This window comes from Mandrillus leucophaeus, unplaced genomic scaffold (genome assembly GCF_000951045.1).
Source record: "Mandrillus leucophaeus isolate KB7577 unplaced genomic scaffold, Mleu.le_1.0 Scaffold444, whole genome shotgun sequence".
Lineage (NCBI taxonomy): Eukaryota > Metazoa > Chordata > Mammalia > Primates > Cercopithecidae > Mandrillus > Mandrillus leucophaeus.
Genome location: NW_012104743.1, coordinates 1,446,918 through 1,461,179, shown reverse-complemented (window position 1 = coordinate 1,461,179; position 14,262 = coordinate 1,446,918). Strand labels below are relative to the sequence as shown.

Genomic DNA, 14,262 nt, shown 5'->3' with positions numbered 1-14,262 from the left:
TTTTAATTTTTTTGTCAAAATATCCTAAGTTTTTCAACTATGGATATTCCTATCGTGGAGTTTTTAGGATAATAATATTTTGGTTGAGGAGATATTTTTGGATCCCAATTCATGAAACATTAAGATGACAGATGGCCTTAAAAATAAATAAAATATTTATCAGAAGAATAATACACAATAAAGGAAAAAGGCCACAAACCACAAGCTAGTATCACTAGACACCTCTTACGATGATGTCTGTCTCACAAGGTGCTTGTGAAGATGTGCCTATCACACAGCAGGCCTTTTTATCTAAGGAAAGTAGCTTTCTGATTTTACAGCCAGGCCTTATTCAGAAGAGTGTTAGTTAACGTCTTAGAAGCTGTCTGAGAAGAGGCCTTTTACTTTATCCTTACACTCAAAGTGAACTTTGAATAATCTATGTCAGTGCCTGCATAAATTGTTATTATTCAGAACTGAATATGAGGAGACTCTTGAAACCTTCATCTATTAACAAATATTCTACTGATACTATAATCTAAGTTGCACTCTATAATTTTATTGTATTTCAAACAGAAGAAAGTGTATGTGGAATATAACCTGTAAGTACTATAAAAACAAGAACAGAAAATAGAAGAAAACATCTTTTATTCTTGTGCTATTTGTCTTTAACATTTGGCATAGGTTTCACTTGTAATAGAAGTGTGCATCTTATATGAAATCCTACTTAGAAATATTGGTCATTAATTGGTAGCTCTATAAATACGGTATGGAAACAAAATATACATACTTTCTTAAAGAAGATACTGGAACCTTCAGTTTGAAAGAGACTCATACATGAAAACAAATATAATTCTTATAGCAATCTAATACCTATTATTTTGAGGTATCATATTTTGACATTAATTTTTACGTTTAACACCAAAGTGCTATACTATCTATCAATGCATTTTAGTAACTTTCATTGAATCCAGTAAGAAGTGCAATCTCACATTCCATTCCATTTGTTTTTAAGATCACATAGGCACATTAATGTCAAATGATTTTCTCCTTGCCATCATAATAACTGTATATTTTTTACTTTTGCAGAACTAATATTGCAGTTTTATGACTTTTAAACATTTCGTAAAGTTTTCTTTGTTACAGTATGAGGAAAATTAAACTGTCTCAAATCTGTTTTTAATTCACCAATGATTCTATGGATTCTTCTAATACTGAACATTCCACTTCATAGATTTTCTGTATTTCTCCATTGTTGGAGAAATACTTATCACTGTATTGATATAAATGCAAGCAGCTTGACTCATTATATGCTGACATGCAATGAAACAATAAACTTCTCCAAGAAGTCCTACAAAGGCAAGTAAATCTGAATCTCTCACCTCTGCCCTACTTTTAGTGAGGGTGTGCCTTCCTTTGTTGGTGCTAAGACAGGAAGTGTCTGTGTTTATGTGATTTACTCAAATCAAACAAGGAAGTGAACTCTTACTGGAAACCTGTTAGAATCCAAACCCATAGAGGAACTTCACAATTTCAGCAACATCTTGACAACTTTTTATGTATGTGTTTGTTTTGTGAGTGATGCTATGATATAAACAATACAAAGTCAAGCTTCTGGAAAAAATTTTAAGTTTAATTTTACCAAACTTAATGGTATTTTCTTTTTTCAAATAAAGACACATTATTTTATGTTCTGCTGATATTTATCTCAACTCAGCATTCTTCTTAGATGTAATGTTTAATTAAAAATCTGTAGTAGTTTCTACAATGAATAGCTAAATATTTTGGCTAAAACATACAAGTGGCTGCGTGCTGTGGCTCATGCCTATAATCCCGGCTACTTGGGAGGCTAAGGTGAGAGGATCACTTGAGTAGGTAAAAGACCAGCTTTGGTGACACGAAGAGAACCCGTCTCAAAAACAAAAACACTCTGTGGAATTTCAACTCTTCGTCCTATTTCTATATATTTACATTCTATATGCTTTCTGAAATGCTTTGTGCTTTCTCAAAATCTCCAAGCTTCCTCATTCTAGGTAGAAATAGAATGCCAGAAAGTCATTTATGTAAAAATTGTTTAATATTTACTAAGTTATTACAGAGAGGTTGCATTTTCATTTTACCTACATGAGCATTTAGCATTAAGACAATAGTGGGCCAAATTTGGCTTTTGTTTTTGAAGGTTCATTTGAGTAGCGTAATCACAACATGGTCATCTCGGCCTTGCCATAGCATCTCTCCTTCAAAGTCTACCAGTCCATGTTTCCTGGCACGCATGAGAATACCCACTACTTTATCTGAAATACGAACGTATCTGTCAAAGAGATCTCCAAAGGTAACCTGGATCTTGCCGTCTCGTCTGTGGCGAGCCATTGTGCGGATAATGAAGCACATGTCCATAATTTCCCTGTAGATGTGCTCCTCGGCACGCTTGGCCCTTTCAGCGGTTTTGGTTCCTTCCTTGGGGCGACCGTAGCCCTCATCTCCTTTGTGTAGGCGGGTGGACATGGCCAGCTCGTAATCAAACTCTTCACTGAAAGGATTGAGCTTCTGGGATTGTATGTGTTCATCAGCCCACTGCTGCCATCTCCCTTTCAAATTGCCCACTTGGCTGTATTTCTGTTGGGCTTTGCAGTTGAGTTTCTCTGTAAATCTGTTTACCCTAAAGTAGAGAGAGGGTGAACAATCAAGATTCAGATATGTTAACACCAAGTGTTGTTTTCCCTTTGTACTTCCCATGCATATGCATCTTTAATGTAAGTATAATTTTTTCACTACAAAAATAAACACAATATAAAAAATTAGAAATGAAAGAAGAAAAGTCATACATAGTCCCACCATTGTTCTTAGTTTGGTGCATATCCTTCTAGATTGTTTTCTCTATGAATATTTTAAGCATTATAATGATACTAAAATCTATTTTAAGAAAAAAGCTTCCCCACACAAAGTTAATGCAAATGTGTGTATCTTAAAGTTGAGTATTAGTAACACTTTAGAACTGGAATCATGTAGGTGTTTTCAGGAATCTAGTTCTTAGAGGACCTCTGAAACCAATTTTTTCCCAAAGGTAAGGACTATACCACTACACATGCATTTTAATATTTTCTCATATATAGATTTTCATGTGTATTTTTCAGTGAGAGCATATATAGACTAGTATCAATGATGCCACAAACTTTGAAATATTAAGTTGTACAGATAGAAAACACTAGCTAGCAACAGTAACATTTACTGAACACTATGTACTGGCATTCTATATGCTTTTTATTAATATTCCCCGCAACCATTTCCTGAGATAGGTACTACTATTCCTAGTTCACAAGTGAGGAAACTGAGGCCAGAGAGATGAAGTAACTTCTTAAAGTCACAAAACTGTTAAGTGAACCAAAGATAAGACTTTGAAACAAAGATAAGTTGGCTCCAGAGCCTGTCTATAACTATGAAATACTGCCCTAAATAGGTGACGGGGTAGGATTCAAACGCAAGACTGCCTAAGACCAAGGTCAATGCTCTTTCTACTATGCAGTGATGCCACTCAGCAGGCCCATACAGCGTCTAATAAAGGAATAAGTTGTGTTTTAAATGTGTGTATCTTTGGAATTCAGAATGCATTTTCTATTAAAAAGCCAACTCTGGAAAGTGTAGACTAGTAGTATCAGGATGCCAGCCTAATATTAGTATGGGGCAGCAAACTAACACAGGAACAGAAAACCAAACACCACATGTTCTCATTGTAAGTGGGAACTGATCAATGAGAACACATGGACACAGGGAGGGGAACAACACACACCAGGGCCTGCTGGGGAGGGAGAGCATCAGGATAAATAGCTAATGAATGTGGAGCTTAATACCTAGGTGACAGGTTGATAGGTGCAGCAAGCCACTGGCACACATTTTTCTGTGCAACAAACCTGCACATCCTAGCCTGCACATGTATCCCAGAACTCAAAAAGACATCCCTGCCATTTGTCCAATTGCCTAGACTTTTTCCCTAGGTCTCTAACTTCACAGGTAAAACACGAACTTGAACTATCTGAGAGTTGTACTCCTAACCCTCACAAGCGTCCCACCCTCCCTTTTTCTCCCCAGTAACAAGTGGCCTCATGCCTGGAAGCATTGGGATTGGTGGTGCTGAAAGTATTTGTGTGAACGGCATGCCTGAGCTATCCCAGCTCTCGCAATTTACTATTAAAAACCCAGCAACCAGTCAGAGTTGGGTATCCCTCACCATCCAAACTCACTTCCTGAAATCTGGTTACCCAAACGCTGGAACCAAACACGTAGACCTGGAGGAATATATACTGACATTAACATTGTTTTCAAAAAAGAAATGACATCCACTAGATGGCGAACTTTCATCAGTTCTTATGCTGGATGTTTCCCAAAGTCCTACGCTTGCTACATTGTTTCATAGCACAATAGAATTGGAATTGGAAATACTCCTACATATAACACTACTATCCTTTATACAAACATGGATGAAAGTGTATGACACAGTTAATTAGTAAAAACAAAAAAAGCACACAAAAACTGTATACACGATTATTACAACTTTGTGAAATATATGTATGAAGAAGTGCTAGGAGCTCGCCGGGCTGAAGTGTAATGGATTTCCCTCAGCCCTCCTTGTCAGTTGATCCCCTGCCTCGCCATTGACTTTTCTTGTTTAGCTGCCCTCAGTGTGGGCTGCTCGATCTCATTATCAAAAGAAAGCAAATACCTTGTCCCTTTGGAGCCATGCTGATCAATGACTGATCACCATGCTGATCAAAGGCATATTCTTCAGTATCAAGCCCAAGGCCATCTTGGCAGAGCGTGAATTTCATACCAGACTTAACAGCTGAGGTGTCCTGCCAGAGTAGAGGCTCGAAGTATCTCAAATGAAAGTGAATAGTGTGATTTATTAACTCATACTTTGTCTCCTGAGCACCAACTGTGGTGCTGCCCTATTGTGTAAATCCTAATGCATCCTGCCTTTAAACAGTTTTTGAGCACTTTTACATCCCTCCCATGCTTTGAAGTATTTATTTACGATACTGTGTGCCAGGCACTTTTTAAGGTACTTACTGGATATTTTATAATGAAAGTAATACAAATTTGGGTTTATGATACAATCACAACTCTGTAAAATGTATAAGCACTAGGCTAAAGAATTTAATAACATTTGCATAATTAAAAATGATTATGTCAGTATCCAGATAACAGTTGGTTCTTTTCACTTTTCAAAATTCTCTTTTATGTTGGTATTATACTGATTTGGTAACAAAGAAAGCAAAAAATAGGTAAATACTCAAATTTGCATCCAGAGGTAATTTGTTTAAACTACATTACATGGGTCTCTGATTCTTTGATGTAGGCTTTTTCTTCTAATTTTTAATTAGGAACTTAGATTCCCTAAATGTTGCAACTTAGTGTCATTTGGAATAACAGCTGGGGTTGGTGTGTGCTAATAAATCTGTGAAGAGCTTCTAGGCCAGGCACAGTGGCTCACGCCTGTAATTCCAGCACTTGGGGAGGGTGAAGTGGGCAGATCACTTGAGGCCAGGAGTTTGAGATCAGTCTGGCTATCATGCTGGCTATCATGGTGAAGCCCCATCTCTACTGAAAAAATACAAAATTAGCCGGCGTAGTGGTGCATGCCTATGGTCCCAGCTACTCGGGAGACTGAGGCAGGAGAATCTCTTAAACCTGTTAGGCAGAGGTTGCAGTGAGCCGAGATAGTACAACTACACTGCACTCCAGGCTGGGTGACAGAGATTCTATTGGAAAAAAAAAAAAAAAAAAAACCTGTAAAGAGCTCCTAAAGGAAGCACCATTTAAATATTAATGTCTATTTGTTATATTGTCAAATTGTAGTGCCCTCTAATTGGAGGGAAGAACACCAAAGAAAGTTGGTCCCATAAGAAAGAATTAGAAAATAGGGCTAGGAAAAAAAAGAAGGAAATTCATCTTAATGAGCATCTAATTTTCTCTATTTTATAAACATTCTGTATTATTTTTATATCTCCAGTTTTTAAAAGGTCAAAGTATATTGGGTTTGGGTTTAAGTCAGGGTTAGAAAGTCTTATATACTGAATTTTTTTGGTCAATAAATATCATAAATATAAGAATCGATACCAGATTATGCTGTTTTTAAAAATTTTAGGGGAAAATGTGAATGAAACTCTAGATTTAACTTTAGAAAGATAACCTATCATAAACTGAAAGAAAGCAAAGCAATATTTAAAGGCTAACATCTCACTCATATTTTGGAACAGCAATACTAAATCCAGACCCACCTTCTCAGTTTCTTCATTATTAGTAAACAAACTTTCTTATAGTCAATCAAAAGTATAAACTAGCCGGGCGTGGTGGCAAGCACCTATAGTCCCAGCTACTCGGGAGGCTGAGGTAGGAGAATGGTGTGAACCTGGGAGGCGGAGCTTGCAGTGAGCCTAGATTGCACCACTGCACTCCAGCCTGGGCAACAGAGTGAGACTCCATCTCAAAAAAAAAAAAAGAAATATATATATATCTCCCCTGTCCTGCTATGTTCAAGGTAACTAATTCTACTAGACATCACAAGCAATCTGTCTAGGAAAGTCTAGTTTCATTTACTAAAATATATTCTGAAATTTGTTTCTTATCTAAATGGGCCTCTTCAGCAGCGTGAGGAGAAGATGGGAACCAATTTTATCTATAATTCTGTCACTTCAGAGTAATGATTATATGGGTAAATTATTATATATGTAATCAAACCCCCAGGAAAGAAGAGTTCTAAAAGATATATTTCAAATCCAGCAAGTTCACTGGCACTGAAAACATTTTCTGATGGTTGCCCTTCTCCTGAATCACCAGCTTCAAAATGCCTGGGGCGCCTAGAGGCACGATTTTCTCTTCTGTCTCCGATCTGTATGGAGAACATGAAGATGGGCTCTCATTGCCAACTCCACAGATCTTCCTGTAGAGGGAGCATTTCTCCTCCTCGTGCAGGCACCCTCCTCTGTCAGCGAAGCAAAGAATCTCTGCCACCCTTTCCAACTTCTAGGAGAAATGCTGCGTTGATTTGCTTGTCCTTCCCTACAGACAGTTTAGCCCCTTTGATTACTGAGAGTGTGACATCAAGAAGGGCACATTTATCAGAAGCAGGGTGACAGCATTCAAAAGGCAATATGACATTTCCGCTCAGCAGTTTTGCTGTCTGTCATTTTCAGCTTCATTTGAGAGCCAGGCCTGTGATTCTCCTTCAGATTGAACTGTCTTCAGAGTCTGTGGAAGGGGTTCGCTGCCCTAGAATTGGGCATAGGCAGAAGGACAGCATAATTTTGCCTTTGTTTCTTGTGATGTCCTTCAATACAGTTGCACCAAAACCCTGAACTTTGGGAGTCGTTAGGATTTCACTAATTAAGCCCACATTTTGATCTCCACTTTGTTCCTTGAGTCTGTTCTCTACTGAGAGGGACAGTCTAGCATAGTGGTTGAGAACACAAGTGCCTTCCCAACTTCATCCCTTCCTCGTTCTATGACTTGGATTATATGTTTCTTAATGTCTCTTTGTGCCAGTTCCCCTGTTTGTAAAATGGCAGCCTCCTGCTCAACTGCTATTATTTTCACTGAATTAAACATGGAGGACAGGATGATAAGTGATTGGTACTTTCATCTTGCACCTTTATGGGAGAGAGATCTAATTTCTTTTGTCCAAAGGAACTGGATTGAACAAGTCACAATCAAAAGACTAAATATGTTTAAAGTAAGACAAAATATAAACAATTTTCATAGTAAAACTCCAGTTACAAAAACCACTGTTGGTAAATAATTTATCTACTTTTTTCACAGTTGATCTCTTTGTTTCTATTATCCATGGAACATCTTAACCACCACGAAACTTTCTTTCCACCTAAACGTCTATGATACATAATTTTCTCCTTATTGGCAGATACAGGGAGAGAAGGGTGCCTATAATTAAAACTAAGTGAACAAAAAGACTTTTCAAATTGGCTTAGTAATGCTGCTTTCATTTCTCAAGCAATATTTGAGAGTATCATTGGCCAAAAATTCCTATGAGGTGTCTGCTGAAGTTTCCTGAGCACAGCTAGGATTACTAATGGAATTAAGAGCTGCTGTTGCTGCATACACCATTCTGGTACCCTACGTACTCTAAGACTGAGGGAAAGGAATCAAAAAAGGAAAGAAGAGATATAACTACCACTACCACTCTGAACCTACAGAGCCAAGCTCCTAGCATCTTGAAGGGCTGGGATCACCAAGCCTGGCTCCCTGTATTATAATGAGTACAATTTACTAATGAGCTCCCCTGAGTCTATCACTTTACATAGCTAATATAAAAATAACCCCATGAGATATGAGCTATCACATCTATTTTTTAGATGAGGATAGAGAGACTCAGGATTACCACAGTAACCACGATTCAAATCTAATTGTCTCTTATTCCAAGCGTAGGCATTTCAACACATTAAGAAGGTGCTCATGTACTAGCCTGATTTGGGGAACCCCAAGACAGGTCCTGTATCCCACTCCCCACTTTTAGGTGAGACAGTTTACTGAGAGCCAGAATGACTGAGTTCAAATCTCATGGGCTGTAAAATCTCATACAAATTCCCTAATATTTCTTCATCTCCTGTCTCCATCTATCAAAGAGGGATGATGATTATATCCTATCATATGAGCATACTGTGAGGTTAAATAAATATATGAAAAGTGCTTAGACAAGTGCCAAAGAATGTCTAGCTCTACTATGCATTCAGGATTGGTCCCAGCTGTCACCTCCCTACCGCTAGTTAATTTAAAATGTGCCAAGAGAAAGATCTTGTCATTGTGCCCCCTCAGTCTTTATTCTTTTGGACCCCATTATTCCATTTCTAGCACACATGTCCCAAGATCCAAAAGGCCAGAATTTGGAATATGGTTCCTCATGTTCAGATAGCATAGTTACTTCTGATCATGAACTCCTATATTAAGCACAAATCCAGACCTCTGAATGCATCCTCAAGACACTGCCCGAAGGTTAGAACCATGTCTGGTTTTAAAACATTGCATTTGGGCAAGTCTTAGCTTTGTCACTAACTTGCTGGGCAAACTTACCCTCTGAGCTTTGGTGTTCTTATCCCTGCAATTGTGAATAGCTACCTCAGAGGGTCATGAGAAGTGAAGCGACAAAGCATTTAAACACCTATAGCATACACTAAACACGTGACAGATTATTGTAATTACCCGTTTGCCATTTTATTTTTCTTGAAAGCTAGTAGTGTAGTAGTTCTAATTCTTTCAAAACACCTTTATAGTCTCAAACTATAAGACAGCTCTTTAAGCCCGGTTCAGTGACTCATGCAACCCAGGACCTTGGGAGGCCGAGGTGGGCGGATCACCTGAGGTCAGGAGTTCGAGACCAGCCTGGCCAACATGGTGAAACCCCATCTCTACTAAAATACAAAAATTAGCTGGGCGTGGTGGTGTGCACCTGTAATCCCAGCTACTCAGGAGGCTCAGGCAGGAGAATCACTTGAACTCAGGAGACGGAGGTTGCAGTGAGCCAAGATCGCGCCACTGTACTCCAGAATAGGCAACAGAGTGAGACTTCATCTCAAAAAAAAAGAACAGCTTTTTGTCAAAATAGGTAACCTTTTTTTTTCTTCTTCTTATTGTTTCATGAGACTTGAAAAACACACTGTCCCCAAAGGGAGTCAGTCTATAAATGTAATGACATCGGACACTTCTCTTATATTTTGATACCCTGGCATTGTGGAACAAGAAATCCTGACTTCCTACTATGTGGAGTTACTGTCTTGAAATAAAGCACGTGTCTCGTCTATACAAATGTTTCGGATTGAGTAAGTGTGTGTGTGAGTGTGTGTGTGTATTTAGCATCTAGACATTTTAATTTTTGCTGTCTTTGTTTACAAATAGGACAAACTGATTTTGAAAATTTGAAAAGTTGCAAAGTAACCAAATCTATGTGAATAATAACAGCTTTCATAGATTAAGCATAGGTGACAAGCTCTGTATTTGGTAGCCCTAATCTCATTTACATTTCCCAATACAATAGAACTTCTCCCAAAAGCTTACTGTTGCTGTCATTTTACAAAGGAGGAAATCTGCTTTTTTGTTATTTTTTATTTTTTATTTTTATGTGAAACAGAGTCTTGCTCTGTTGCCCAGGCTGGAGTGCAGTGGCATGATCTTGGCTCACTCCAACATCAGCCTCCTGGGTTAAAGCCATTCTCATGTCTCAGCCTCCTGGGTAGCTGGGATTACAGAGGTGCAACACCGTGCACAGCTATTTTTTTGTATTTTTTGGTAGATATGGGGTTTCACCAATGTTGGTCAGGCTGGTCTCCAACTCCTGGCCTCAAGTGATCTGCCCTCCTCGGCCTCCCAAAGTGCTGGGATTATAGGCATGAGCCACTGTGCCCAGCTGAGAAAATCAGCTTTAAAAAGGACTAGTTAGGGGCCTAACTAGGATTTGGGATTAGGTCTGTCTGACTTCATTCAGAGCCTGCTCTCAAATTAGACAGCAGCCTTCCACCTGTTTAGAGTCAGAGATTTGTGTTCCATGGGTGTTATGGAAGCAGACGTATCTCCTGATAATAGCATAGACATTTGGGACAAGGTAAGTTTCCCCAATGAGTCTACCAGAAACCACTCTTATCTCTAAAGAAATAAGCCAATTTGTTACTCATTATAGAACTGACTTAAAGAATTCACACAAAACAGGCATCCTTCTCTGATGGCTTCATCTTTGTTGAGGCTAAGACTTGGATGTTCAGTTCAAAACAAAAAGGAGAAACAAAATAGCACAAGCCCTGACCAAAAGGTCCATGTCTAAGGTTGGCACCGACCTTCAGCCCAGGGTCATCCCTCCTCTACAGTACTCACTGCCTTTGAGTCTTTGAGATTCTCGCTCTAACCCTGGCAGGACTTCATCTGCTGCCTGGATTCCCAGAGTTGGTTGGGGCTCAGTAGTGATCCTGATACAAGGAGTGGGAGGATGCATTCACTTACTGAGAGGGCAAGGGGCGCTTGATCCTGGCCACAGCCACCTGCACTCCATCCTGCTCGGGCCTCTCCTCGGCCTCTCCTCCGTAGCCACTGTCCTCTGTGTCTACGCTGTCACTCCTCCAGGTGGGCTCCTCCTGCTCCATCACTCTCCAGCCCTTGGTGAGCTCAGATACCAGGTTGGCACATTTTCTCCTCCGTGTTGGGGAGTCGTGGCTGTGGAGGATTCTGTCAATGTCATTCTCTGGCTGCCCAGGTTCAGGCACACCAACATCCCTCTCGTACCTGTGGCTGAGGTGGCTCACGTCCCCTCCTCTCTCATAAGCTTTGCTGACCACCGTTTTGGTCACCTCTTTCTTTTTGATGTGAGAAACCTCAGGGGCTTTCTCTGAGCTTTGTCCATCTCCATGTCCTTCTGGCGTTCGGGGTGGCGACTTTGGGGCACTCTGAGCTTTCTGGTGTGAAGTAGGGGGTGTGATTGGTTTAGGAGCTTGGGGTGAGTCCTGGGTCCCTCCCGGCAGCCAGCCTGTAGGCTCCTGGGCCTGCCTGATGCTGTTCTCATTCGCCCACTGCTGCCAACCTCGGGCCAAGTTGATGACCAGAGTGGCTGTGCGTATCTTCCGGAGGGCGCTCTTGGCTGGGCCCTCCTCCCTTTCCTTTTCGCCCGGAGCCATGCTGCCCACCTGTCTTTTTTCTGCTGATAGCCTGGGCAGTGGCTAAAATGAGTATGGTCCAGTGGAGTGCCTGGGATTTAAATAGAAGCAGGGTGCGGGGTGGGAAGGAGAGCTTAGTGACGATGGAAACTATGTGAAGCATTTCTTGCCAAGATATGGCGCCTTTGCCCTGATGGTGTTCTTTTTATAAATCATGACAGCTCGAGTTTCATCACGGCAGAGGGACATCTCTGCTGGTAAGGGACAGTGATATGCTCACTCTCTTTCTTCTCCAAGTGCCAGAGTGGAAATTACTAGATCAAGTCATGTGCTCAGCCTTATGTTTTTCTGACCTTAATATGGTCCTGCCATTTATAGGTGCATACAATATGCGTACATATTACCCCGGGAACATTATAGGATTGTTCCCATTTAAACCCCAGCAGTCCTCAGTACAGCTCCTAATTAGTTCCACTTTATAACTAAGTAAACTAAAATCTAACTTCCTGCAGCTAATAAAATCTGAGATTCAAATCCGTATCCGTGTAATTCAAAGCTTGTGCCTCCTTTTATGCCAGTTATCAAAGATCCTAAGTTGCCTTTTTCTTTTTCAATCAACTCCATTAGAAATAGACCTTAGAAAATCAACTCACCTAACCTTCATTTTCCAGATGAGAAAATTGAAGCCCAGATAAGAGAAAGACCAAAGTCCAGACAGTCAAAGACTAATTACTTTCCAGTCCCATCTTTGAAGTATTGTATAGATAACTCATATTAAAATACAAAAAGGCAGTCAAAATTTTGGTCCAATCATTAAAAAATGTTTTTAAAACCTGCATACACACTGAATTTTAGAAATTATTATTGGAATACATCTTTTCAAATACTTTGTTTGAAAAGATCATCTAAGGACAGAATTCTAAGGACAGAATAAATGAATGCTATTGGTAGCTCACTTCTTATCCCCATCCCTGCCTACCCTTACCCTTTGGTTTTTGGTTTTTGTTTTGTTTTGTTTTTTGAGATGAGGTCTTCCTGTGTCCCCAGACTGGAGTGCAATGGTGTGGTGACGACTTACTGCAACCTTGACCTCTTGTGCTCAAGCAATCCTCTTGCCTCAGCCTCCCAAGCAGCTGGGACTACAGGCATGAGCCACCATGCCTGGCTAATTTTTTTTTTTTTAATAGACGGTGTCTCACTGTGTTGTCCAGGTGGGTCTCAAACTCCTGAGCTTGTGCAGTCCTCCCACCTTGGCATCCCAAAGTGCTGGGATGACAGATGTGAGCCCCCACATCTAGCCCCCTTTGTTTTTAATAACACAATCTGCCTTAGCAGGACTTTAAGTTCATGTAGGCAGTTTTTCAACTCTCACAAGAGAGACTGAAATATAATATTTTTTAAAAGGACTGGAAAGACAAGCATGTGGACAGAAAGAGAAACATCTATGCAGTGTATTAAACCAGATAAAAATGTCCAAGGCTCAGCAATGAATAATTTCTTAAAGTAAGCAGAATTTTTGTTCATTCAACAGTTCTGTTGGCTTTAAAACTATATCCTTTCCTTCAGTATTGCATGCAGGTAACCATACTAATTGAAAACTGCTGTTTAAGAGCACAAAAAGGTATAAAAATTAATTATTTCAGGTAGTGAGACATTTATTTTGGGAAAAAAGTTGATATTTTTCATCATGTGGGTTATTTACCTCCTAGGATAAAAAAAAAATTGGGAAGTGATTTAATACTTGATCTACAAATCTGTCAGAGGTGTTTCCAGAGTTCAACAGCATCTGATAGCTTTAACTAAGGGCCATAAATGTGGAGAAAAAGCAAATCCCTCCTGATTAATTAAGAGGAAGTTGGATCACAAGGAAAGAAAGCTATTACAAACAAAGATTTCAATCTGAGCCTGAAATGTCTGGCATTCCTCCCAGCAATGCAGATTCACTGCAACCTGTTTGGTTCTTATCAGAATCTCTTCATCCCACTTGGAAGGCCTTAGGAAAAAATAGAGTTCCTCTAAGACACCCATACGCTTAGCCCAGAATCAGGATAATTTATAGCTTTCAACGAGATTTTCCTGCTGCCTGTCCACACCTGCCCCAGATCCAGTCCTGATAGAGGGAGAAGAAATGGAAACAGCAAATGCTAACAGTCTTTCACATATTAACTGGCATTGCAGTCAGCTACTGGGGTTTGAGGATGTCAGCAGAAGGTCTTGGCTAAAAAACAGGAGCAGCTTCTAAAAGAGCCTGGTCATTCCTTCTGAGATTTAGCCTCCATGGCAACTGTAGTCCTTCGTTCACAACTCTACAGAAGAGAGTATAAAATCGTTTTCCTCCTCACGTGTGCTTTGGGACTTTCTTCCCGAAAGCAAGGTCTGTATGCTACCTCCCATACATCTTTGATTACTATAGAAATGTTATGTTCATTGTCTCAATCGAAATTCAAATTCTTGGGAGTTCCAGATTTTCCTGTTTCATTTATGTTAGAAATGAAAATAAAATCTCAAAGACAAAAATAAAATGAAATAAGTGTTTTACATTGGGAGCTTCCTAGGAAACCTTGAGATTTGAAATTGTTTGTGAGGATGATTAATGAAATAATTATCACCTAAGAAGTCTCTCATAAGAGAAAGTATCTTG

At 39.7% G+C, this 14,262-nt stretch overlaps 1 protein-coding gene across 1 annotated transcript; it reads right to left on the bottom strand.

The window, feature by feature from the left end:
- Window positions 1-610: 610 nt before the first annotated feature.
- On the bottom strand, window positions 611-11,698 carry ABRA (actin-binding Rho activating protein). The gene is made up of 2 exons (XM_011994174.1): window positions 10,975-11,698; window positions 611-2,638 (listed from the first exon to the last, which is right to left on the bottom strand). The coding sequence occupies exons 1-2, from the start codon at window positions 11,640-11,642 to the stop codon at window positions 2,161-2,163; spliced, it is 1,146 nt and encodes a 381-aa protein (XP_011849564.1). The 5' UTR covers window positions 11,643-11,698; the 3' UTR covers window positions 611-2,160.
- Between the last annotated feature and the right edge of the window lie 2,564 nt (window positions 11,699-14,262).